A 27,538-nucleotide genomic window follows, 5' to 3' on the forward strand; every position below is an offset into this window, starting at 1 on the left:
TGTGAAAGTGCAAGTATTTATGCTGCAGTGGGACTTTTGTCTCCAAGTGTGCACGCCTGTGTTTGCATGTGGATTTCATTACCTTTGCGCAGGCTGGCAAGAGGCTCTATGACACCCTTTCGGAAGGCGACGATGGGATCCTGAACGCAGGAGCGTAAGCTCAGTGTGTTTTGCAAGTGAGGCTCCTGTGCCAGCAACTCCCTGTATGGAGCGAGCTGCGGTGCTCTGGACAGCAGAGCGGCGACACTGTGCACAAACTCTGGTACCAGGCAGGTGTAGGTGTTGTCGGCTTGGCAGAAATGGTATGCTACTACCTGACAGAGGAAAAGAGAATAAACTGTAACAGAATTCATTAATGTATCTTTATTTTGTTTTTCGCAAAATATACAAATGAATATCAAATGTTGTTCACCTTTGGGCATATCCCTTTAGGAGTTGCCACAGCAAATCAGCTTTCACTGATTCACACAGGTGGTTTGGCACAGATTTTTACGGCTAATGTCGTTCCTGAGACAACCATGTCTTTTAACTGGGCTGGGGTCAGGCACAGGGGGAACCCAGACCTGGGTTCCCCTGTGCCTGACAAACAATAGAAACCTAAATAATGGAATATAATTGAATTGGTTAGTTCAAAAGGGGCCCAAGTCCACAATTTTTTCAAAATAGAGATATTATATGGTCCATGGTGTTCAAGGGAAAAGCTATCTGATTATGTGCAAAAAGTCCCAAGTCCGTTGTAATGTATTGACTATGCTTGACATTTAAAATGCATTAAGTGCAAAATTCCATCACAAATTCCTTGGGCCTCTCTTGCATCTCAAATTGGATAACTAGTGCTGCCATCCCATAGATGGCAGCCCTAGTTATCCAATATGGCAGCGCCCCTGTTTAATTCAAGAAGGGCCCAAGTCCAGAGACTTTAGTTTGCTAGTTCTCTAAAATTATAAAATTAAGGTGCTTCATATTAAAGCATTTGTAAGCTATGAACTGGTGCTAAATCTGGGTAAATCTGGGTAAAGTATCATTTGGTGTAGCCTCCCTATTAAGCTATGCAATTAAAATCATTTCCTGGAAAAACAAACCTCTTGGACTTGGGCCCCTTTTGAACTAACCAATTCATTTGTCATAAATCCATTTAATATTACAATGTGTACAAGAGCAGCTAACGAAAACACTAAATTTACGAATAAATATATAACTGGATTAAAAATGGTAAGGAATAATAAAGAATGGCTTAAAAGAACAAACTTGTAGTCAGTATTTTACAAGTTTAGTTATTTTAAAAAAAACGTTAGTATTACCATTAACTAATGTATATTAAAAGCCTGTGCTGAAAAATACCTAAAACAACTATAATTACGATTACAGAATAGTCATTTTCATCGCTCAATTCAAACATAAGTTACAGCGGACCAGCTAGGCTATGGTTCAAAACTGACAGTGCAGTGGAGATGAGGTCTTCTTCAGTGCAACTAATGCGTCAGCAGCAGTGCTCCTCACAGAGCTGATTCATTTTTTTTTTTGCTTGGGAGCTGAGGGAGGCAAAGTGTAATGTACCACAGAAAAGATGCATCACACGTACGGATCCAAAAAACCTGTAGAGCGTCCAAGAGAACGCCAACTGTGGCCCAGTGTGGGCAACCCAATTCTTCACATAACAATCAAAATGTGCGTTTGAATCTCTGCTTATGTGCAAAGAGTCTTTTGATACAAAAACAACTCACTATAGATATGAGTAATCCACATATAACATCATCAATGATTTTTTTTTTCCGCTTTTGAGCAAACATCCTTCCCATCACAAGCAGTCTGACTAGTTCCCATGGAAACTCTTATTGAGGCCAAGTTAGTAAATTTAGAAGCTTCCATGTCATCTTTGCGATGCACACAGCAGCGTGTTCCACATGCACTAAAAAAACAGAGCAAGACTCTGACATTAATGTCAGAAACATACCAACTCATAACACGTAAGAACTCGGATCCTTCATCAGTTTTTCTGTCAGACGCTCATCATCAATACTCATTGTGATGGTCTGGTTCAAGTTCACCTTTAGACATTATGCAAGAAGCAGGCTTAGGAACGAAAAAGAAAAACAAATGTATCTTCCTTTTGTTTGTAGTAACTGCAGGTGAGTCAGCAGTCTGCTCAGCAACAGCATGAAGAGAGGTATGTGCCCGTTGTGGTTGTAGGTTTGTGTACTCGTGAGTATTTGTGAAGACTCCCAGTGTGCTCTTCTTCCACTTTAGAATATTACAGAGCACCATTTGGAAAGTATTCTGGTCAGAAAAGGTTTTATAGCTCAGAATTCAATTCCACTTCAGCTTGAGATTTGGGGATAAAGGAAAGGATAGAAAATATTGAACATGAGTTTTCCCATTTTCTTTTAGGTTGATAAGGAAGTCAACATGACCCACATGGTTGGGTTAATGAATGCCAGGCCCCTTATTCTTCATGGTTAGCAGCAAGAATGCAACAATTTCCTCACGATGTGGTTCAAACCTAGATTTTTGGGTCATGGTTTTGTTTCAATTGGATATATGATATGTGTTTTACAAAATTACAAAAAAAATAAATGTTTGAAAAATTCCTATTAATTTAATTTGCCAATTCGCAAATAACAATTAAGAAAATCTTTCAGTTCACTTATACTAAACCTGGTGGAATGTAATAAAGCAATAAATGATGAATTCTTCCTAAATTCAGCACAACACACCTGTTTGTCACTTTAATTCTAATCCCTTTATTATCACCAAATCCAGCTGCTGATGACAATAAAAGTCACAATTATTCAATCTTGTTTTTTCTGCTTTGTAAAAATAGACCTTGAACATTGATGGTGTAGTTAGGGGTGTCAAATTATCATGTTAATTGCAATTCATTGATTAAAGACAAATTAGCACTTTTTTTTTGTTTAATCGCATGAATTTCATTTTAAATCTATAAATGTGAGCATAAAGTAAAGGATAATGCCTAAAGTGGTGTCCACAAATCAGTTATTAGTACTTTAATCTTGCTTTTTTTTGTTTATTCAGATTCATGGCAGACCAGTTTTTGTGATTTTTCCTAAATCCACAACTAAGTGCACTTTTGAAACTTTTCGTTCAGCTTCAATAACAGAGTTTGACAGAAATCTTTTTCATGTACCTTGGCAGCTAAGCTTCTGACAGCATCCTTCCTCTGCGTTGTAGCATCGCTTGTTCCTGCGGCAGGGCTGTGGTTGGTCTGGGAATCCGCCGGCAACTTGGAGGCAGCTTTTCCCTGCTTGTCACCACCTGACCACAGTGCAATTTAACATTAACACAAGCCCCGTGTAAATGCTGGTGTGAGCACAGTTACCTTGACAAACAGTTAAATTGTAGAGAATAATGACTATATCTAGAGGAAAAAAACACAGCAGGCTGGGAACATTTTAATCAAGATAGACTCTCTTGAGATTTGAAGTAACAACATACAGAAGAGATGTAAATAAATTCATTTAATGACACTAGAAACTAATTGCAACCCTGCGTCTTCTGTGCTGCTTCATCCTAATCTTTATATCAGAACCTAATTTCTTAGTGTACTTCAGAAAAATGCTGGTGGGGAGATATTAAGGAATGAAATAATGTTTATATTACTTCCTATATTTACCACAGTACCACAGTTTATTAAAGAACCATTGGGGATAACATCACAGTATGAAATATATACTTTTGTGAGCCACCCATTAGCATAAGAGGCTTGTGATTTGTTGTTTTTTTAGGGCCACTCTGAGGTAAATCACAATAATCACACTTCGGTTGCAAAACGGCAATCAGCCGACAAACATCAGGGGAGAACTTGAAAGAAGAGTGTGTGACCCAGTTACAAACTCCCTCTGAGGAAGTGATATTTCCTTCAATATCTGCCCTAACCATGGTATATATGAACTCAGCTTGAGGAATTGGATGACCAAGGAACAGAGGCTTACATTTTGGAGAGGAGCTGGGGCTGTGAGGGATGTTGGGACCTCCATGTGGCGTTCGGGTGCCATGGCAGCTGAAAGTCACTAGCCGCCAGATGATAGCGGTTTTGCCAGATCCCGCGTTCCCCACAATCACAGCCCCACGTCCCTCACAGCTGCTGCTTTTTTTCAGGACGTCCTCCAGCCGCGTAAAGAGCCAATCCCGGCCCACAAAAGGAGTTTCTGCTGTGAGGCCGGGCACTTCGAACAGAAGTGGCTTAAGCATGATGTCTGCTTGTTTGAATGGCACCAATCTCCCTGAAAATAATATTAAAGGAGAGTTGAAACAGTTGGAAAGATTTAGTTTTTGTGCACCCAAAGCGGTGAGGATGATCTTCCACAAAGGTTAGAAAGACTTTCCATGGCAAGCTATGGTTAAAATACATTATTTTTCCTAAGGTGAAGTCAAAATACCTTTCGAGTCATCACTAGTGCGTCCAGCTGTGTTGTGTTTGCGGACAGAGCTCCTGTGCCCAGCAGACCTTTGACTGTCTAGATAACTCAAATCTTCTAGACGGGTTGAGCTTGTGGCTAAACAGAAATAATGAGTCAGGAAAACCTTCTGAATCTCACAAAGACAAAGACAATTTCTAAGACATATATGCATGCATGCATACGGCAGATATTCTTATCAATTACTGGATCCATGGAGACCAATGAAACATAAACAGCTTTTTTTCTTTTTCTGATACATCTTCAATGACCTTGAAAAGATAAAAAAAAAACTCATCTCACACTCTACAGTCTCATGCTGACATGAGTCTGAAATGACCAAATTTTTTTATGTTGTTTGAAGTCAGCAATTTTGTCACATTGTTGGCTGTAAAGCAGAAGCATGTCCGCACTCAATAGGAAAATAATGTGCTATCATGTAATGACTTGAAAGGCTACAAAAAAAGGCCAGTTTGATAAATAGTACAAACCACATTAAAGAACAAGAGTTTTACCCTCCCACAATTCCCTATGTATCCATCCAATTACAACACTGAGTTTAAAGGAGAGCTTATTATGGAAGTCTTTATTTTATTTATGATCATATAGACAAAATGTTGGGAAAGGTTATTTGAAATACATGAAAACATAACAAAAAGACTTTATTACATGTAGCTATCTTTTATTGAAGCATAAATAACTACACTAGAAAAAAGTTTCTTCTTGTTTAAAAAATAGAGAATACAAAATGTTTTCCTTTGTCAAAATCAAACAAAATTGCCAGTGGGGTTAGTTAAAATTTTCTTGGAGGGATTATTTAAAAGAAGTTGTGATGTCCTGCCCTTTGAAGACAAAATGAGATCTTAAAATTATAAATCATATTTCCGTATAATCCTCTAGTAACATGAACTATATTCTGTTTAGGTGCTACAACAGTCCAACTGTTCTTATTTCTAAACAATAATTATCTAAAAGAGTTCAATTACACATTTTAAGAAAAAACCACTCTCATAAAAATTGTGTTTTTGTATTTTTTAAAACATGTTCTTGCGGCATTTATATAGAGTATTAGGCTTAAAATTGCATTTCATATTATTTCTTTTACACATCATTGTGAATCAGGAACAGACGCTAAAAATTATGTTGGGAAAAGTTTTTAGCAGTGACATAGAGGCAGTGCAATATCTATATCGCAAAAGTCATCAAAAATCGCAATAAATAGTTACCTTAAATGTGCTAAAACAATCCTATGGCAGCTTGAAGCATTTAACGAATCAAATAAATCTATTTATGCATTTGACCAATTGGATGGACCCTTTCCGATGTTAAACAATCAGATGAGCCCTTTTATGTTAGATGTTTGCCTCCTACGTAAAAGAAGGTCATTTGGAGTATCATTTTTTTAAACTGTTGCAATGAAATGGTAATTATGTTTTGGTTGTTTTGCTATTTATTTATATACCGCAAATTATATTGTTATCGCAATATCGATCACTAATATCGCATATCGCAAGTTTTGCTCATATCGTGCAGCCCTACTGTAAGCTAACGCAAGAGCATGTAAACAAATGAGTGGGGGGAAGTTGGGGGATTACTCTGCATCAACGGTCCAACTCACAACTCAAAGATGACTTTCAAATGAACTTCAGTCGCTCTGCAGAAACTATGTTCTAGAAAGATACAGGTTTTTTGATTTTGGCTAAAAACTGCATAATCATGATTTAAAACACTTTTAACATAGATCAGTAGATGATCTGAGAGGGTCTTTATAGACGGAGACATAGTCAGCTGTGGATTCAAAGAAAATTTGTAAAACCCGGTTCAAGACCACTAAATCCTGTAATACAAAGTAATCTCGTGGCCAGAGGAGTGGGCAGGAGATGTATAAAACTTTCCAGCTTTTCTGAATCCAGCAAGTCTGTTTATTGAATCAAGACCACTCAACAATATTAAAAATATTATGTAAAATAAAAAACACTTAACACTTTAACACTTGCATAAAAAATGTTTGTTAAGGTCAAATATTTCAGCAAGAAATTCAAGTTTTTGGCCAAATCTGAATTCTTCCCCTATACGGTTTCGCCCTATCCCTCCAATTGTAGGGGCATTTGGAGGGGTTGGGTTTCCCAAAATAGTTTTTTCACGCAAAATATTAGTGCAAAGGTGAGCTAACACCTGTGCTCATGTGAGTCTTTATGTTCTTCTAAAATGGATGATGGAATATAAAAAGAAGGAGGGAGAGTGCCCAGTCATCCCCACACCAAGACCCCCGCCGCAGCAGCAGTGGCAGCCAGAACCCCCCAACACCCGCACGGCAGCAGATGGAGAACAACTGCCCCCAGGGTGATCACATCCGCCATCCAGGCCAGGGCCAGCAGGACCACCACGGGGGACCCCAGAGAGAGCAGGGACAGAAAGTGCAGTCCGGCCCAACCAAGAGAGCAGACCCCCCGCCGCGCCAGGAGGGCCCAACGCGGGGCCCCGCCCCAGAAGAGCGTCCACAACCTCAGACGAGCACCTCATCACCACCCAGGAGTTCTGGGCATCCCCCCACCCCAACCCCAGGTACGAGCCAGGACCCCCCAAGGGAGACCCGCCCCGCGCTCCAGGCAGCCATCCACCCGGCCCAAAGTTGGTCCAGGAAGGAGCAAGGCAGGGGCCAGCCGTCCCCGCCCAGGAGGAGGACACCCAGGGGAAGAGGGGGTCCACAAGAAGTGTTGTGACGTCCAAATTAGAAAAGACTATTTTTCATAGCTCCATTTGGAGAGCTAAATGGAGGGGTACAGGAAGAATTTGGTCTAATGGCCAAATCTGAATTCAGTAAGTCTTTACATCTTACTGAAAAGTTACTAGTATGTAAGTTTTGCATTATCAGACATTGTAGCCAAGTTTCAGAGACCATCGATAGTGGCCCTGTTTTTGTGCAGGTTTGTTGTGGTGGGCTGAAGTACCGGTACTCTGTTGCTCCTTCTTGTGGCTTTTTCCAGACCACAGTTGGATGGCTTCAGTGTCTACGTAGAGTGAGGATTATGGCACATCAACACATGCACCCCAGCGACCTATGGGAGGTCAAGCCCTATAATGCAGTCTTATTGGATGTCAGCCAGCCAAAATTCATGTTCCCACTTAAGAGCCCCAGCTCCCATCTGCAACAATTTCTTCCCTGGCATGATGGTTAATAATAATAATGGAATAATAACCCAGCCCTCAAGGAGACAGCCTGAAGTCCCTGGTAACAGTCCCTTCTTGAAAAAGACAGATGGTGGACCCTGTGTCCACCAATGCACTGAAGGGTTGGCCACCAATGTAACAGTCCAAATATAAACTATGTGTTGGGTCACAGCGGCCTACCATTGGAGAGATGGTTCGAAGGGGTGTTGGGGTTTGGGGGGAGGGCCCCCCTACTCCCTCAGTACTTGAGTACTTGGTAGTCTCTGGCAAAATGCCCTGGTTCTCCACAGCGGTGGCAGCAATCGGGTAGCATCTGGCAGCTTGACTGACCTCTTCCTGCACAAAGTCCTCCAACTCTTGTTCAGCAGCCCTCACCAGTGGGGATCTGTCAGTTCACCCAGCACACAAAACTTCCTCTGCCTGTTCAGCTTCTCTCAGCACCTCTCCCACGGTGGTGGGAAAGGAGAAACGCACGTGTTGGCGCAGAGGTTCAGGTGTCAGACCCCACAGAAATGCATGAAGGCTTAGCTCTTCCCTGGCAGCACTTGAAAAGTTAGGGAAGCCATGTCAGATGTGTAGCTGGATGTGAGCAGCATAAGCTCCTAGACTCTCTCCACTGCGCTGCCACTTGCTGGCTGATCAGCTGCTCTCTGCTGTGCTCACTGGAAACTCGCTGTCCAATCCGTCTGTTAAGGGCAGCAGTAATGGCTTTCAGGTCACAACGTTCTTTTGCTGATATATGTACTAAGACCTGAAGTGCTGGACCCTCCAGATTAAGGGCCAGGTGGATAGCCAATCTCCTTGCTGCTACATACATCATGCAAGGCTGCTAAATCCAATTGGGCAAGGTAAGGCTCGAGAAGAGTCAGGCCACTAAATCTTGATGGCTTTGCAGGGGTTTGACTAATGCTGCTCCTCTACTCAGCAATCGGAGGGGTTGGGACAGCCATTGCGGAGTCTAGGGATCCTGCTCGACTCATCTGATATGTTAGGCGGGGAGCACTGGTACCATCCGGTTGCTCCGAGGCTTTTCGTCCTGTGCCTTGTCATAGGCATTCCCAAAGCAAGCTGTTCTCCAGGGTAAGTCGCTCTGTATCGCTAGGTATCTGCTCCATCATTGCGTCTTTCTGACAGCAGCAAATTCCAGTTCCGACACCAATGTAGCGGATGGCCTGTCGCGTCAGTCAGGATGGAGCAGAACTCAACTATTCTGACTAGCAAGGTGCTAGCATCTATTGCCTAAACCCTTTTAGCAGGCAGAAGAATGAGCTGACCCATGTCTCATACACTGCACACCCCGGGCAGCTGGGGGTTCAGGATGAACAATAAAATGGCAGAGTCCAATGTCCTCAGCATAGCCATTTGTTTAACAATTTAACAATGCCAACAGAAATAACCTCAACTCCCACAATGCACTTCTGCCGTGGGCAGGATCACTACAATATTTATGCTAGAAACTTGACAAAAATACTGGGTGAGATTTTGTGTTTATAGCTGAAGAGCAAAATATGTTTATTGTGCAAACAACTTAGAATGCAAACACACAAGTTTGACAGGTAAACTTTTATTAAATTGCTATGCAACTTGATTAAAAATTACCTGAATTTTGTTACATTTCGGAAAGCGTAGCTACCCCTCTGACTGAAATGCACCTCTTACTTATACATTGGGATTACACTGTTATTGATTTATTACATTGATAAATCCCTTCATAAAGACGCTTTACTAATGTCCCTAATCTCTGCAGAGCAGGATTAATAAAAGATCCAAACCAAATCCAGAAAAAAAGATAGATCAAACAAGCACTGCTCTATTTGCTTCTATAACCATGAACTGTGAACTATCAGTGTCCAAAAAAGATGTAAAATATCAAATTCAACAGCTGAAACACACAGTATGTTAAGTATCTGTGTATACTTTTTCTGATCAGAGTATACTGCTGACCCCTTCTATTTCTGATTTATTTAAATGTTTACTGATACAATTATGCACCACAGATGCAGTGCGTGGCTTTTATGTGCTGCATAAACGGTATGCTTGTGAGAATCGCTGGAGTATGCCTAAGAATATGATAATGAACTGGGCTACGAGGAAGAATTACAGCCTGATTTGCAGGCAAAAAAAGGACCTCCCAAAAGGAGAGTAATAAACTCATAATTGAGCAGAAATGTTTTTATCTTTTGAAGTGAAGAAGTTAAAAAGTAATTAAAAAAAACTAAATCTTTGTCCTCTTTAAGGACAATGTAAGCTTTTAAGACAAAAGGACATGCTTAGAAACACAAACAAGTCGAGAACTGCAGCCTGAAAAAACATCCACAGTGAGAGGACAGAGAACAGTCCGCAGCAACACAGTGTGAAGGAGGTGTGGAGTGGGAAGACAGCGACTGCTGGCTGAAGACGTCGTGGCCAAATGGCTGAGTGGATCAACGATACAGTGAATGAGTAAAAACATGTTTTCAGCCAGTTTGACACCAGGACAGCTCATCCTTCCACCTATTTACAGTCCAACCTATTGAAAGCTGGTTGCCCACCTGTATAGCTCTGCAAATGACTGCTTAGCTGTTCGCCGCTTCTTAATCCTTTATCACTTTAAAGGTCAAACCCCTCCAGCCTCCCTCCCCCTCTGACATCAATGAGAGGCTAACATCACCTAAAGACTCCCGGGACCAGCAAATCATTGAACCCCCACTCAAAAAATGAACTCTTTGAACAATTATTCTGGGAAATGTATGCCAGTGACTGATGCTACAATAATGTATTGTAACATTCCATTCAGTTTGTATCTTCATCCAGTGGTTAAAAATGAGATAAAACTATCAGTGTCAACATTTAGGATGAGATCTGCCGGCAAGACAGATGATACATTGAGGATGACCCCACTCATAACCCGCTGAAGGCCTTGATATGAAAGATCGTGAAAAAAATTGGGTTTTCTAATAAGGTTTGGATTTTATTTCTGTCTTAGCTGGAAACCATTTTTAGTAATTGAAAGTTTGGAAATCTGTGTTTAAAGATAATATCTTTGTTACATCAAACCTCTGGATTTAGATGTTAAAATAAGTTGAGAACTAAAAATGAGGGGAAATTTTGTAAGAAATTTCATTTTTTCAGACAAGATTGTTGTGTGAAATGAAGAAATCTGCTTTAGAAGTGGTAGAGTAACAGCAAAACAAATGGAACAGGTATAAAAGCCTAGTATTTCTCTGGACTCACTGTTGCAAGTTTTCGAGTTAAACACAAAAACGGCCCAATTTTGCAGAGAACACACATCAGACACTCCAATTTCTTGGAGAGAAAACTGAAATCAACTTAAATGCGGCAGCTTAACAGGCCTATTCTATAACCTCTGAATGCGTTTTCCCATAAAACATGTCCAGTTTCTGTTGAAAAGCAGCTGACATAAACTGCTTTCCTCTCCAGTGCCAAACGACATGAAATGTCAGGGCAGGCGAGGAATGAAATTACACAATTGTTTTATGTTATAAAGAAACAGCAGTCATGCGCACAGCTGAATAGCCTGATTGAAGAAGACTTCCCAAGCTCCTGGCACCTAATATGAACTGCAGAAAATATTTACAGGAGGCAACAATAGAGAAACAATAAAAAAAGGCTAATGTTTGCTTGGAGCATGCTTTTAATAGACCACTGTCCAACTGTTCTTAAGTGGCTCAATCTAGTCCATTCAACAAGAGGCTAATTAGATCAGCACCTTGTATTGACTTTTTCAAACTGTCTAAGTTATTAGTCCCATTCTGCGAGCTGTAACAATAATCATCTATCTCATAACACTTTGGACTAAATGAGTTTATCCAGCTACTCTGTAATTTTTGGGTTATGGCTTCAGTAATGAGAACACATGGATTCTGCCCTCCATCTATTTTGGACTTCTAATAATCCAACAGCTAACTGAGCAAATACACCTCAGCCTCTGCACACGGTTACAGTGCTGCTGTTAAAGGGGCAATATTCCTAAACTTTTCCACCTAGTTTTTAAAATAAAATTACACTTCAGCCGGTAATGTGTGCAATAAATTTGATTAACCTGTGACTACGTCTTCTAATTTCTCCCAGATCAGGGCTGTAGCTGCTACGGTTCATGCAGGGTCTTTTCATCTTTATTCTGAATCTCATCAAGAGGGCCTTAAGCACCAGCTGACAGAAGAAACTGGCAGGCATAACTGAGAATCCACTCCTTGGAGGATCTTTTTTTTCCTCTTTCTTCTTCCACCACAAATGAACTGACATCTAAGGGAAGAAAAAGAGCCTTGTGCACAGGCAAAGATCGTGACTGGGAAGGGGAGGGGTACTTTTTTTTTGACAACTGGAGGCCTCCGAGGACTTCTAACTGGTGATGCTCGCTGTGTGTGTGTGTGTAGATCCATGCCTCATTGGTAAGTAGAGCATCAGTGCATGCTGCAGTGAAGTTTAGCTCGGCATCACAGATATTCCTACTAATTAGGCTTTTGCTGTATTTGCTCACGAGGAACTGGAAAATGTCGGTTCAAAAACAATGTAATCAATTTGCTATTTAGTCGATATTAATCACTCCATTAATTAATCACCCAGGTCACAGCTGTCCCATTCATCCTCTCATTAGCCATCTTCATCAGCAAAATAATGGGAGCTTTGTCAACTTCCTGACTTTCTTGCTACTAATTAACTCTCATTTATTTGTTATTTACAAAAATTAAAGTGTAAAAATGAACCACATATTTGTGTGTGGTGTGGGTTGGAGGATGGGGGGGGGGGGGGGGCTGACTTCCATCTCTACTCTGCTGCAACCTCTACATCACTCCAAGGAGCTGATGTTAATAATGGGGCTGTTTTGGTAAAGGTAGTGTAATTTTCTAAACATTCTGGATTTCAGCTTTAAACTGACACCACGGTGAGAAAGATGCTCAAGACACTGCTAAAACTATAGATCTCTAATTTATGTGATTGACTGCCCCCCTCCTCCCTGGGCATTCAAAACAGGAAGTGCCCGTTGGCTCCGAGAAGCCAAAATCCCATAGACTTCTATTGAGAAATAAACAGCTATTACTCAGTCATTCAATTTGCCAGAATAGCCATTCTTTTTTAAAACATTCTTGTTAATCCTAATGTTTTTTTCATGATATTTTTTTCTGTAACACAAGTTAGAAAGATATACTTTCAAATCCCAAAATCATTAGGTTATAAACTGGCCAATCAGATGCCTTAATAAAAATATGTGGTCTATCATCGAATGTTCGAAACAGTTGATTGACAGATTCTAACGCCTGCTTTCAAATGGTAGGGGTGTGGCCTTCCAACAACCTCACTCCTGATTGGTGAGAGTGGTTTGCATAGAAATGTTGACTCAGACCAATCCCTGCTGACTTTCATCATCTGGCTCCAACATGGTTGCATTCATATCGTAGCAAAAGTAGACTGAATTGACTTCCTTTAATTGGAGCCAGAAGGAAGTCGTTTTCACACTCGCTCAGTCCAGTTCTCTTATCCAGTTAATGATGTATGTGCAAAACGCCAAGGGAACATATAAATATAGCAAAAGGTCATTTTACCTGCCACTGAGTTTGGACGGGGTGCCACAAGTGAAGAGGTGAGGTGTTTGTTGTGCTGAGGGAGGGGTCTTTTTGGTGCGGGAGGAGTCCTGGGCTCTGTGATCTCACTTCCATGAAAGATCTCATCTGATTGGGGCATCAAGTGGTCTTTGGTTTGCCGTGGATGCCGATCATTACATGCATGATAGGTGACTCCAGGAACTCCAGAGCTACCTTCATCCTTGGTGGGAAACTCACTGGAGGTGCTGCGGTCCTCATTCTCAGAAGAGCTAGTGATGGTTGCTGTATAATGCAAATAAAAGAAATATTACTTGAAAGAAGGAAAAAATACAGAAAAAAACTATTTTTCTGTTAAACAAGACTTTTTTGGGGGGAATAATTTTTTTTCCTAGAAATTAATGATGTGATAAAATAACTAAAAATTATCTGGTACAATACCAATTTTCAACCATTTTTCATGCAGTTCTTTAAAATGCCTGTGATTGACCCATTTCTTTCCACCCCACCTCCCGTTTTCTAGTAGAATGAAAAAGATTAAACACAAAGAAGTCAACATTTCTTGTTATGAAAGAACATATGAAGACAAAGTAAAAAAAAAAGTAGCATCTATTTTTCCAAGGCAGCTGTTTATTGTCAAATCAAGAAAGAACTACACACTTTCACTCTTGAGTTTATGTATTTATGTAACAAATACAGGATGACCTGAGTTCAACAGCCTGCAAATTCACCAGGAAAAAAAAAGCTTCTATTTTCACTAGATGTGCCTTTAAAAAATGGATTGGAGTTGAGTTGCAAAACAATTGCTTCAGTCGGAACAAAACACGTTTCCTCAGTCAGAAATGAAACACACCTTTTGGCAGAACCAGACATTAACTCATCAATCAGAGAGCTTTGTGGCCCTTGATGTGCCTTTTGTATTCAACTATAAATAAAAACTCTATTTAAGGAGAAAAAAAGTGTCCTATTTTAGGAGAAGCAGACCCGAAAGCAACAAAGACAGCAGTGTCCCAGTTTTGATAGGAGGGAGCTCAGGCCTTAAGGCTCGAGTGGCACAAATGACAATGTTACTATGAGCTTGGTGTGTGCAACTAAAAAACTTAAAACCATGAGGTAGAGTCCAACTACCGTTTTGGGATATTTATCAGACATGAACTTCAAGCTCTTACCTATAATTCCACTATCCTTGCTCTCCAAGGTCGAGGTGGGGCTTTGAGATGGAGGGCCGGGGCTGTTCCCAGGTATAAGCCCAGCGGCAGAGCAACGTGCAGGGCTGCGGGAGGGGCTGCAGAGGGTTCCACTCGGGCTGGTGCTGGATCCGCAGTGAGGAACAGATAAGGGCAAAGGCTGGGGCAAAGACTGGCCTCCAGCACTGGTGCTGAGGGTGGATGTGGGGCTCTCTGAACAGGGTGAGGTGGTGCTGCAGGTCAGAGTGGAGCTGGGACTCCCCCCCTGGGTAAAGATGTCACACTGTTAAAGCAAAGCAGAAACAAAGATATGTAGTTAAGCTGAATGCTCTAAAAAGAGAGATAAAAAAGTAGGAAAAACGATACATATTTTGGTGACTCAGGCTTAATTGATAAAGCTGTTTTTGGTGATCTTGCATATTTTATTGCAAATGAGGTCAGAATTTTTGTAAAACAAACTTTATTTAAATTAAACAAGTCCAAACTTGAAACATCTTCCAGATCACAGAATCATTGCATTAAAAGACTTCAGCTTTTCTGCCTTTATAAAACATAACTGTACACGTATTTACAATTTTTCTAAAACCACTGACTGATTATTTTTGTTGTTTTACAAAATTAGACTTATTACTGAAAAACACTTCTCCATTGTCCCAGCTTAAAACTGATTACATTTATGCTTAAAACTGATTAAATTTTAAGCTGATTCTGAAAACGGATTCTTAAAGGTTTCTTTCATAAATCCTTTTTGATTACTTATTTGTAGAATGATATAGTTTGTTTTTTCCACAGTGTTTTTTGTTACAGTACTAGTATGAGTATTGGATTTGCAATAAATGTACTGCTTTTCTGTGTAAAATGATGGCATTCACTATATTTGCATAAAGGTTTATTCACAGAACAATAACTGAATGAACAATAAAGGTACAATGAATTTCTTTTCTCCAGAGTTTTCATTATTACTTTTTTCTAATCTATATGTCTACATATTAAGTGTACATGTTAAATCTTCATCAGTTATTCAAAATGTATTTGTTTTGGAGGATTTCAAAGTGATCATTTTAAAATATCCTAATACTTTTGATCAGAAATTCGTCTCCTAGTTTTATCAAACTGTGGTGATAGTCAATAATGTCAAACCTTTTCTTCATTTATAAAACTGTATTTCAAATTACAAGCACCTCAAATGATTCTTTTTTTCCAAAATAAATGCATGTTGAATCTTATAGGTTTAGACCATCTTACAATTTTGTTGACATGAGAAAGAGTACAGGTCCTTAATTAAATCGTGTGGCATCCTAAAACATTCTTTAAACTCCAAAACTTGCCTGATTAACTCCTGTTAACAATTGTATACATTCATTTATCAAATTTCACACAGGAACACATGATTGTACTTTATTTTCCTAATTCAATTCTGAGACTACAAATGTAATCTAAACTAAACGTACTTAAATAAATTCTTCACACTGTTATCTGTCTTTTAAATATAAACACAAAGAGATACCAAATAGCTGATGTTAAGGGTCAAATTTGGGTCATATAGATAATACCTATGATAAAAAGAAAGAGAACATTGAAACAAAGTACATGTGCTTCTAATTTGATCGTAACTTTCTATCAGGGTGACAATAAATTAATTATATAATAATATAATGTTTCTTTTGAATATTCATTGGCTTTAGAGTGTTTTGCTCACATTAATTTTTTCCTGTGAGCAATAAATAGTCTGTGGACTTGCTGCTGGCCTCCAAAAGGGGCGGATTGGCATGGGGAACCCATGTGACCCAAATAAAAGCAAGTGACTCTTCAGAGCGCTGGCTCGTTTCTGAAGAGGCTCTGTTTAAGTGAAACTCTTTTATTTCAAAAATGTTGTAAATGAATGGTGTCAGCTGTCATCCATTCAGCATAACTTTGCTCTACATGACAGTGTTTGCCCTCATGGCTGCTGTTTCGTGTGAATGAGTGTTTGAGGGAGCATGCAGATGGGAGCTGAAAGAATAGATCCAGTTATTTTCATCCAGGCTGGTACTTGCCCCATTTTTGAGTATCTACCAGGGTTAAACTGCTCTTCCACTCTTGGCTCAACACGTAATGACTAAAAGGATTGTGAGTTTTTACTGTAAACTCATTTTGTAGTAAATATGAGGACAAATCTTACAGTTATTTGTTTCTAAATGCACAGAATATACAATGAAGGCAAAAAGATTAAGTGTTTATGATACTTTATATCATAAAATGCACATTTAGTTTGACCTTTGTTAGTACCATTACCGTGTTTAAAGTATTTGTCCTAAAACATACTAAAACTGTTTTAACTCTTCAAAATAAAAGCTTGTTTCCTATTAAATAAAGCTTTTTTTTCTTCAAAAATGTCATAGCATCATAATGTTTTTAAAGAAGAGACTCAAGTGGAATAAAATAATTGAGGATAGTGCAAGTTTGAAGAGAATAGTCGTTTATCTTTTCTAAATTAAGATTAATTCCAGAACCACTGTGTGGAAAAATTGAGTGCCCACTTTGTTCAAGGATTCTGCAAATCAAATATACTTGATTGACAGCTCATCAGTAAAGGTGACCTTTATGAACATTTTGGTAATTCCCTCCTCAGCAGTGCCAAGAAATAGAGACTTCAGCGATAATCATAAATAAGAAAATGTTTCTCCCCATCAATATAGAAGGAAGAGTTGTAAGAAGTTTAGTGTTTGAAAAAGACAGCTGCTCATCATCTTAGCACTGGAAGTTCGCCCAAAGGTTGCACCATGCAATTCTTTAAGACACAGCAGAAAAAAAAAATGTAAGCATCTTGCTTAAATCCATCATCAGTTAGCATGCGAAATCTCATACATGATTCATTTTCTACTGCATCAGTAATCTCTTCAGTTGAAGTGGATGTACCGTACATATTGGGCATGTTCGATGAGCTGCTGGGGGGGGGGGGAAGTCTTGCTTCTTCATAAAGTGAATCATAATTTATTTCAATTTTGCTTATATTTTCCAGCTGATCAAGATTATAGACTTAATGGAACAAGGTCCTTTTGGCTACTTCTAGAAGAAAATCCACCTCAGATCAACTCTTAGGCATAACCTGGATCATTCTTGAGTCTTCTAAATGCAACAAAGTAGTGATGTAGTCCGACTTTAATCAGTCTTATTGCTGAAGCTTGGATGAGGCTACTAAATCTACCACAGTATGTGACAGAAAGCTGCAATGACCCAGTTAAATGAACAGCATCAACTCATTTATGTAGCGCTTCAAACCTCTAATTTTGGCCAAATAGTTCTCAAAGGTCCCAATTTAATTTACAAGCATTTGTAATTAGAAAATATATGGATTTAGCCAGCAAAAACAATTAAGAAGAGAAGGCCATTTTTCTTTTATCAGGTATGCTCTCTGGGTGGTTAAAACCACACGCTTTATAGGTTTCTTACTTTCTGTTGATGTTGCTGATTTCTTTATTAAAAAGCTTTTTTTTTCCACAAAAACTCTAGGGAGGCAAGTCAACAGAATGTATACAGCTCACGGATATTCCCTTTATACTAAAGCCCCATCTTTCTTAGCCAGGACAGCCCACATTCCTCGCATGAGCTCTGCTATCTGTGTAAAGCACACTGAATCTGGAGCTCAGGTGGTGGAATGAGGCTGAGAAAATGGGCCAAGGCTGAGCATTTTAGAGGCACTGAGAGTTAGAGACATATGCACATACATGAGTTTGTCACTAAAGCTCTATTGATTTAAGAAAACACATTGGGATTTCACAGGAAGCCTTTTATGAAACAATCAAAAGTAAGGAAATAAATTTGAATAAATTCAATGTTTTGATAAAAGCTCTAAGATAAAAGTTTATCTCATAAAGCTTCGCTCTTTTTTTAGATGACTTTAAAGCATCGGGCAAGAGCATGGGTATGTGTCCTACCTTCTTTTCCCTTCTGTCCTCCATTGGAGAGCTAGAAGTGCCGGCCGTTGCTTCTCCCAGTAAGAAGCATAGTCTGGTCATCAGTTCCTGGGTGGAAAGGGAGGACCCGAGGTGGGGCTCCGCGCGGAGGTCTGAGGGGTACAGAAATTCAGGACGCAAAGCTTAGCAAGAGCGTCGGAGGAGGCTAACTGAAAGCCCTGTCAAACTGACACTCCCACATCTTCGCTCGTGACTTTCCCTCTGCAGTCGACTGGCAGTAACATGTGCATCCACAGGTCAGCGGAGCCCCAGCTGCACCGATTATGAGCGCACTAACGGCGGCTTTCCGATTCCTGCTTGAGGCAGCAGAAATGGGCTGTTATGAGGTTGTGAGTTTCACTGTGCACACCCGTGCCAGGTGCTCTCGGTTAAGGGACAGTTTGTGAATTTCAATTACCTTAGTGTTGACTCTGGAGTGGAGAAGAAAGCCTTGGCTTTGCCTCCACGATTTCTCCTGGTGAGGGCGGCTGACACAGGCCATGTGCTGCATTCATTTATCACACTTTCAGGGTCCCTGATGCGTTGTCTCCCCTCCCTTAAAGTCTGTGCTCACCTCAGCAAAGCCAGGCTTCAGCAGTTCTCAGTTTTGTGCCCATAGAACTATGACATTCAGCGTTCTCACACCTCATTTATGTACTGTCCTCAGCTGAGTAACATGCATATTAAGTAGGCATATAAACAAGATGACGGGACATCATGGCTTACAGCTCACTCCTCCTCAGTAACATCTTCTCATTTAGACATCACATTCCTTTCGCACTCCCTCCACTGACTCCTTCTCACTTCATCTCCATTCCTCTACCTTTTAAAAAATACTGCATCCCATTGGTGTTTCACAAAACGCAGTTAAGTGTGGGGATCAAGGTCAATTTCTGAAATTCAAGGCAGGAAATTGCTTGTTTTGTCCTCACAGTTTATCTCATCACTCCTGCTAGAGCTGAAAAATCTTTTGAAAACAACTTGTGATAAGATTCAATCAGGAGTAACACGAGGACACTCTAAATGTCCAGAACTATTCATCAAACCACCTGGCAGTTGCCATTGGAAACAGGAAGCTGAGAGGTGCCTGGCAACTGGGATGAAGGATGCCTCATGAAATCTGCTTAGCCTAAAGGTAGTCCTTTGGTCAGAAACACAAAGAAAGCCCCAGAAGATGAATGTCCACCATTATGCTAGGATCTAACCTCTACACTATGAGTAACGTTTACAGAAGTCAGCAGAAGACTCAGCAGGAAAAGCCGGACTGTCAAACACACGCTCACACGAATCCGTGTCCTTAAGGAAAGAAGTTAAAACAAAGCCTCGAGGCAACACAAACACACTCTTTGCATTGCATCGTAGATGATTCCCTTTTCTGGGTCTTCTGCTTCACCTGGATTGACAAACGTGATGTTGAACCCACACCCAAACCCTGCGGTTCTCACCTCTGTGATCTGACTTGCCGCGGCACGAGGCAAAGACAGGAGGATCTCTGGTGCTGGAAAAGCCATCCACATACTCCGGCTTCCTTACCCGTCCTTTGGCCGCAGCAGAGAGGCAGGAGGGAGCAGGAGGGAGAGCAGGCAGGGTGGGAGGGTGGATTTGAAGGGTGGAGAAAGGGAGGGATGGGAAAGAAAGTGACTGAGAGAGATAGGACGGCAAAGATTAAGCTTCCTCTGATGAGATCTGCGGTGCTGAATTTGAATTGTGTCCCAGGAGTATGGGGCTGAATGTAAACAGTATAAACCCTGAATTGAAAAAAAAAATCTCTCCTCTATGGTGGTTAATTTTCTATCATATATTAGTGCTGCTAATGTGTGTGTGTGTGTGTGTGTGTGTGTTAGGTGTGTGTGATAGGAAGAGCTTTACACTTTGATGTGTGTGGGTGTGTTTCAATGTATGCATCATCGGAGGGTTTCAGAAGATTCTTGAGGAGCACAGATTTATTCGCAGACACTGTGGTTTAAATACAGAAATTCCTAAACTCGAGGGAATTCCATGTTTGAATGCCGTTTGTTTCATGGACTTAAAAAGACTGGGCCAGGCAGAACACTGCTGTACACATGAGTCTGCCTGGCCACCATTTATTTAAAACCCCCAACATTGCGGGATGTTGCTGTAATTTTCCTGTCATATTTGCTCAGGTAGAGGCAGTGGCACATGCAATGAAATGTAATAGCTTGTGTTTTTTTTTTCTGAAAGGCTGGCTGGACTTGTTGCAGAACACTGCCACCTAGTGCTTCTTATAAAGACAGTAAACTGTTGCGTTTTTTCACCAAATGGCTTTTGGGATGGAGGGGATTCACAGATGTGGGTTTCACCAGCTGTGTTTTCAGCCTTTAGGGTTTTCAATTCAATTAATGAACTTAATTAAAGTTGATATGACCGGAAAAAAAAAGAAGCGCAGCTGAAAGGTGTACAAAAACAATGAGCAGCTGTGTGTCACACATCATCGCAAATCCTTTCAAAGGCTGCTGATTTGAGTCTTCTCCCTTTTCCCAACCGCGTTACAATTGCAAGAGCGGGTAAGTGAGACTAAAATCTAAATAAATGAAAAGAGAGAAAAATCTGCATTCAAATAATATCTTAGTTTGACAAATTTTATAGAGATTAAACAGAATCCACCAAATAACATGAATTATTTAAAAAGGTTAGATTTTTTTTCTAAGTTAATGTTGTTATTTCCCTTTGAAGTCACACTCTGATCATCTTTTGATCTTTGTTAAAAGTGTTCCCAGTGGGTTTTTAATCATGATTATGCTGTTTTTTGTTGCCAAAATCAAAAAACCTGTGTCGTTTTCTAGGACATAGTTTGGGCAGATCATCAGAAATTTGGCTCTGAGTTGTTGGTGGGTACGTTGGTGTGGAGTGAGCTGTCTCCACTTCCCATCATCTCTCTCCCGGTACCTTACAGCCCCTCACAACCCCAAACATTACTGGTGTAACAAAAATGGCAAGCAATATTGAAGCTATCCAGCAGTACAGTTTTGAGCCAGATACCAGCTCAGATGACGAAAATAAAGATGTTCATGGATCTATTTGTCTACAAGTGGATGCATCAGAATCAGAGCAGGGGGTTTACAGCTTGATGTTGTACCTTCTGCATCACACCTTCAAACTTTTTCAAGCCGTATTTTTTCATCTGCTCATGATTCACAAGGACTTGAATAGAGAAATACCCAGAAATGCTATTTAAATCTTAATTTTCTTTATAAATTTCTTCCCTCATCAGAAAAATACCACAAGGACATGTTAAAAATACCAAACACACAATTTTCATTGGAGTGGGTCTTTAAGGGATTTTGAAACATTATCTACCCAACTTTGGATGAAATGACACTCAATTAGTTACTCAATTAATGAAATTAATTGAAAAGTCATCAACTTTATGCAGAACTACTTGTGTTCAAGTGCATACTTCAATGAGTTTTCAATATTTTTATACTCATACTTAACTATGTTAAGTCTAATAATACATTTCTGTTATGACCTTCCTAATTAATTGATTTCTTCCTTTTAGTTAGTTTGCTAAATTATTTCATTTAAACAATCAGTGCCATGTTTTTAGTGCCCTGAAGACATGGACTAGATGATTGTGTAATGCAGACAGAACTGTCACGTGTATTTAGAGTTCTCTCAATTAAAGCCAGAGCCCTCCTGTCCTCACTGCACCACTCCAAAGGAGCCCCCATCACTGATTTCACTGATTCAGAGATACCTACCTGGGAACTTGACACAGGACCGAGAGGGGGGGATGTCCGCCTGGCGAGGGAGAAGAGGCGACGACGGCAAAGAAATTGACACCCCCTTAGTGAGTCTCATCAGTTTAAATGGGCTATCGGTGTTGGTGGTGTGATTGTGGCTGTGAGTGGCATCCCGGCCTCTTCTCCTCTGCAGGGTGCTAGAGTTGAACACTTCACCTGATTTAGCAGATAGATGGTTAGTTTCCCAGATAATATGTCTGCATAGGTGGCATCACTTTGGGCTGGGGGGGCATATTGCTGTCAATTGAAAGTTGGCAACATCAGAACATCTATTAAACCCATCAGCATCAAACTCATGTAACAGACTTCAATCACTGCAAATGAAACCACTTAAATCATTTTAATGTTCTTTGTAATTACGGCCATTAAGCCTGGCCCATAGCCTTTAAACAAATATTAACTAACACCCATTTGACATTTAAAATTATTGCACACAATTCATACAGTGCACTCAGCAGTAATTCTTTCACCATCTCCTGAATGAATTAGTCTGTTTTTCAATTAAGTTTTATTGTGTACAAAATAAAGAATCATGGGTCCATCATGCGGTCGAGCAAACTCACCCAGTATTCTGTCTACAGCACATGTTTCTAAAGATAAGACGAGGAGCCAAGAGCCATGCCAATCTGCTGCACCACTCTATATTATTTTAATGAGACTGACACACTTCTCTACCCTCCATTCTGTTCTTGTTTCCTGGTGCAGTCCTCCATCTAATATTTATGAGCAACATGGTGGCTTTAATACTAACTTCTGCTTATGTTTAATCTATTCTCTCCATGCTGCAGTTGGTTCAGTCCATGGAAAAGAACAAACGACTGAACCAAAAGTAAAACTCCCAGTGGTCACTGCAGATGCCTCACCTCTCTGAATCCACAGAATGATCTCCTTTAATCCACTCGCAACATTTAGGGAATCTCACTGTTTAATAGGTCATAATGTTTCACTCTAACTTCGCATGACACACTTTTACGCAAGCAGTGGGAGTGCGTGAAGGACAGCATTCACTGAGAAAATTAGGCTAATTAAAAGAGCTCTTGGTAAATCACCCAGGAGAAGAGAAGCCCAGCATTAGAGGCAAAATAAAAAAAAAATGTTATACAGAGTAACATCATAAAAAAGACCTGTTTCTGGACCACATAATTGTAATTAAAGAAAAGAATTACTGTTATAACCAACATGATGCACAGACAGCAGTTCTTACCTTCATGTCTCTGATTCTTTTTTCCTTCTGCTTTTCTTCCCTTGTCTCTCTTGTTTCCAAACACAGCATTAAACATGCTTTTGGTCTTCCTTTCAAAATAAAAGTAAAAGTGCACAGCTTTAATAATATCTATCTATCTATCTATCTATCTATCTATCTATCTATCTATCTATCTATCTATCTATCTATCTATCTATCTATCTATCTATCTATCTATCTATCTATCTATCGTTCGTTACCTGCTTCAATAGCTTCTCTGAAGGCAGCTTAGGTGATGGGAAATTCTTCAAGCTCAAAGTGCAATTAAGAAGGGAGGCGCGACTTCTCCAAATTTATTGACAGAGACCAGCGGGAGCGCGCACGCATTTCTGACGCATCCTCAACTGACCCATTTTTTAGATCAAATTATGGATATGTTTACCTTTGATCACAAATAAGTGACATGTAAACGCGTTATTGCAACCAAAAATAATTAATTACAGGAGGAGCGATATTCAGTGGATGCACGAGAAAAATAACGTAAACTACAACAAATCCTTACCTGCAGAAATGCATTGACCATGGACTATTGAAGAATACAAATTGGTTCAAAACGTGATATTATCTTAATGCATAAGTTGTGATAGATGTAATACTGGTTGTGCCAACTAAAAAAAGTTGTACAAAAATTACATGGTCATTAAGATGGGTACTTTTATTAAATGAAAAAGCTTAATATATTCAGAAATGTATACATACATTGATACATTATATAAATCTATTTTCAAAATGGCTAAAAATAACATTTTTCAACGTGAAAACTAATTGCAAATGCATTTTACCAGCTGTAAACTGGTGTCAACAAAAAACCTGAATGAATTTTTAATAATTTATTTAAGAAATCTGTAGGTGGGCCACGGTTTACTTAACAATGTTTAATAGTCCATAAACAATCACGTTTCCAGGCAGAATGGGCATTTTTTTGAACTGCGTGGTGTCAAGCTGACCGTCGCGTGGCATTAAAACAATTCCTTCATCTGAACACGAGGGCGAGACATTTCTGCAAAAGTCTTATTTCGTCATCAGTGGGCGACAGAAGCTACACGGAAAACTATAAATTGTGAAGCAAACACGTCGCTAGCCCTTTTCCGACCTGCCTCGTGTCTCACCACATGCCGTGAGGTCGCCACGTTTACTTTAAACAAGTCTAAACGTTTCCTAGAACTTGTGACTAGAAAAGTTTTGTAAGTACGCTTCAAAATTAACTTAAAATGTTAGGCGGGGATGCATGAAAGAAAGTAGCTACTTGTACTTGGCACGTGTTGCCTTCTTCTTGGAGTTGGACAGTGCTACTACATTTTTACAATTAAAGTAACGACTTTACGCATTATTAAAGTTACGAAATGCGTGTCGAGTGGCGCGTCCAAATATGATTCACACGAAAAACCCGCTGAAAACCAAAGTGGTCCGGAGATGGTTTATCCCCATAGTTGACGTTCACGGAAACTGAAGACTTATGTAATTTCCTATTTGATTACATTTTCTAGTGCTTAAATGTCAAATAAAATCTGATCCATCACAATGTCCATACCTTACAAGATATCGTGTAGTTTACGTTGATTGTTACAGACTGCATCTTTGACAGCCTGGGCTCTCATCTGTTGGAGACTCTGGGTTTTAATTTTGTAGATGCAAAATTAAATGTCCCCGCGCTTTCTGCTCGCCTTGTCTGTGGCGTCCCAGATTGAAGAGGGGAGGACAGTTCAACACAGTTGCTTTTCTTTAACATCTATGCCTTTATTTTGTTGGTTTTAATTTTTAAATGTAGTTTTTTTATTTCCTTAGAGATGATGCCAGAGATGGAAGATTCTTCAAGAGTTGGTGACTAAGTATTACCGGTAGTCATCATTTCTGATAAATACAGGTGAGTACTTGATCACCCCCCCTAACGTTGTGATTAAACTTAAAGGCCTGCTCCCAGAACACCAGTTTAGCCATGCCAGAACCCATCTAGACCTAAAGTGCACGTCTTATAGTGGGTTTTTAAATCAAGCCAAATTTAATAGCTTTAAATAGACGTGGTTGGCCACTTTCTGCTTGCCTGGTTTTCAGAGGTCTTGGACTTAAGAGCAGGACAGTGGAGCTGTGCGAGATCTGGTGGCCAATGGGCGTGCATGCTGCCCTCTACTGTACCAAGATTTTGGTTAGTAGTGCCTGCACACTCATAGTTTGAGTGGAGCTAGCAATGGCGATCACTCCACTCCATGTGGCGCTGTTGGCACACCCCAACTGGTGCTCTAAGAGTAGGCCTTGTAACTGCATCCACTGATAGACCTGAAGCAGGCTTCATTGGCTTCTGTGTTTGCATAGAGATGCTAAAGTAAGTTTTCCTCTCACTTTCTTTCTGCCTGTTTATGGCAGCACAGAATGAATTGAGGAAAACATGAGCTTGTGGGATGTGATATTAGCTTTTCTTGTGAAACATTCCTGTCTACGGGACTAAATCTGTCTTTCTATTGTATTAAACATGGCTAACTTTGATGGCCTGCTTTCAGTACGTTAGCTGGATTGTGCCAAGGTTCATCTGGCTCCAAAGTAGGTCTGGTTTGACAGCTCTGTCTCTGGGCACTACCTTGCAGAGGTGTGCAAGGCATCAGTCCATGGGATGTCAGCTGCGACTAGATAATACAGAAACCCCCCTGCTGCATAGCAGATGCTCAAAAGACAAAAACTGAAGTGTGGTGCAGGTATAACTGGAAGCAAATACTGGCAGGACTAGACTTTTTCTTTTTAAGGTTATAGATGGTACAACCTTTTTGAGTGGAGGGAGGGATGGCAAACTGTCAACCTACTGTTGCACTCCCATATTTTGTGCAGAGTAGACCCACCATTTCTGCAAATGCAAAACCAACAAGGTGCTTGTATTTCATTGCTTTGAACCCCATTTTCACAAAGACTTCTACTTTTAAAATGACTTGTATTTTCTCTTATAGGTTGTTGGTGAGACTCCTTTGTGTCGAGTGGGTGAAGGATTGGCACGCATTTTTATTGTACCAGCTGTTCAACTGTTGCAATTATTTGTAAAATTTGAGGTTTACCTTTGAGCTTGGTTAAATTTTAATATATCCGTTGACTGTCAAAATAAACTTGGATTTCTGAAGTGAATTTGTTTTTTTCCCTTAAATTAGATGGGGCTATACCACACTATTAAGCCTTGTTTAGTAAATAATATTTATATATATTACCTTTGGCACACAATTTGTTTTAAAGCAATATTTGTAAGCCATTTTTACATCTTGACAGATTACTCATCTGAGGCACCACCCATTTCATGTCATCCTAGAGCCGGCCACAGCCTCAGCAGCCTGTCCGTTGCTCCCACAGATGCAAACGTCCGAACTCTTGCAAAGATGGATGCGCTTACAGTGGTAGACAAAATTGTTGGTACCGCTCAGTTAAAGTCCACAATGCTCACTGAAATGACTTGAAACGTTTAAGTAACAAATTAAAATTTTTGAAAATTAAATAATCTAAATCAGCCATTACTATTAAGTTTTTTAACAAATATTTTTTTTAAAAACTAATGAAATAGGGCTGGACAAAAAATGATGGTACCCATAACTTAATATTTTGTTGCACAACCTTTTGAGGCAATCACTGCAATTAAATGGTTTCTGTATTTGTCAATGAGCCTTCTGCACCTGTCTACAGGTATTTTGGCCCACTCATGAGCAAACTGCTCCAGTTGTCTCAGGTTTGATGGTAGTCTTCTCCAAATGGCATGTTTCAGCTCCTTCCACAGATGTTCAATGGGATTCAGATCTGGGCTCATAGAAAGCCACTTTAGAATAGTCCAACGCTTTTCTCTGAGCCATTCTTGGGTGTTTTGGATGGTTGTCCTGTTGGAAGACCCACGACCTGTGACTGAGACCAAGCTTTCTGACACTAGGCAGCACATTTCTATCCAGAATGCCTTGATAATCTGGAGATTCCATTTTATCTTGCACAACTTCAAGACACCCTTTGGCAGATGCAGCAAAGCAGCCCCAAAACAGAACTGAGCCTCCTCCATGTTTCACAGTGGGGACAGTGTTCTTTCCGTTGTAGTCTTCATTTTTGAGTCTATGAACATAGAGCTGATGCGCCTTACCAAAAAGCTTCAGTTTTGTCTCATCTGGGCGGCCGTGGTGCAGCGGTAGGGCGGTCGACTCATGATCGTAATATTACAGGTTCGATTCCCGCCTTGCACGCCCATGTGTCGAAGTGTCCTTGGGCAAGACACTGAACCCCACCTTGCCTCTGGTGGGAGGTTGGCGCCAGTGTTCGGCAGCGGAGCCGCCATC

The 27,538-nt window shown here is 40.2% G+C and overlaps 1 protein-coding gene, 1 long non-coding RNA gene and 2 other non-coding genes across 5 annotated transcripts in view; 3 read left to right on the plus strand and 1 right to left on the minus strand.

The window, feature by feature from the left end:
- LOC101156479 (protein TANC1) overlaps nucleotides 1-23,491 on the minus strand; it is a 39,240-nt gene extending 15,749 nt beyond the window's left edge. The window contains exons 1-11 of one of the 2 annotated variants that reach the window (XM_020712897.2): nucleotides 23,456-23,491; nucleotides 23,217-23,305; nucleotides 21,971-22,168; nucleotides 19,694-19,786; nucleotides 18,231-18,361; nucleotides 14,296-14,596; nucleotides 13,130-13,411; nucleotides 4,398-4,514; nucleotides 3,951-4,241; nucleotides 3,146-3,273; nucleotides 83-314 (exon numbers count right to left, since the gene is read on the minus strand). In XM_020712897.2, coding sequence (XP_020568556.1) covers nucleotides 83-314; nucleotides 3,146-3,273; nucleotides 3,951-4,241; nucleotides 4,398-4,514; nucleotides 13,130-13,411; nucleotides 14,296-14,596; nucleotides 18,231-18,361; nucleotides 19,694-19,786; nucleotides 21,971-22,168; nucleotides 23,217-23,292 — 1,849 coding nt within the window. In that variant the 5' untranslated portion in view covers nucleotides 23,293-23,305; nucleotides 23,456-23,491. Of the gene's footprint in view, nucleotides 1-82; nucleotides 315-3,145; nucleotides 3,274-3,950; nucleotides 4,242-4,397; nucleotides 4,515-13,129; nucleotides 13,412-14,295; nucleotides 14,597-18,230; nucleotides 18,362-19,693; nucleotides 19,787-21,970; nucleotides 22,169-23,216; nucleotides 23,333-23,455 lie in introns of those variants that run through there. The other variant, XM_011490573.3, reaches the window with a different exon arrangement.
- Nucleotides 23,492-24,304: 813 nt separating this feature from the next.
- On the plus strand, nucleotides 24,305-26,360 carry LOC101158341. Its single transcript, XR_177336.4, has 3 exons — nucleotides 24,305-24,439; nucleotides 25,041-25,119; nucleotides 26,189-26,360. It is a non-coding gene; the product is annotated as an uncharacterized LOC101158341 (long non-coding RNA).
- Nucleotides 24,826-24,959, plus strand: LOC111947251. The gene has a single exon (XR_002873071.1). It is a non-coding gene; the product is annotated as a small nucleolar RNA SNORA31 (small nucleolar RNA).
- On the plus strand, nucleotides 25,512-25,642 carry LOC111947250. The gene has a single exon (XR_002873070.1). It is a non-coding gene; the product is annotated as a small nucleolar RNA SNORA31 (small nucleolar RNA).
- Nucleotides 26,361-27,538: the final 1,178 nt, after the last annotated feature.

Source organism: Oryzias latipes, chromosome 3 (genome assembly GCF_002234675.1).
Source record: "Oryzias latipes chromosome 3, ASM223467v1".
NCBI classification, from domain to species: Eukaryota; Metazoa; Chordata; class Actinopteri; order Beloniformes; family Adrianichthyidae; genus Oryzias; species Oryzias latipes.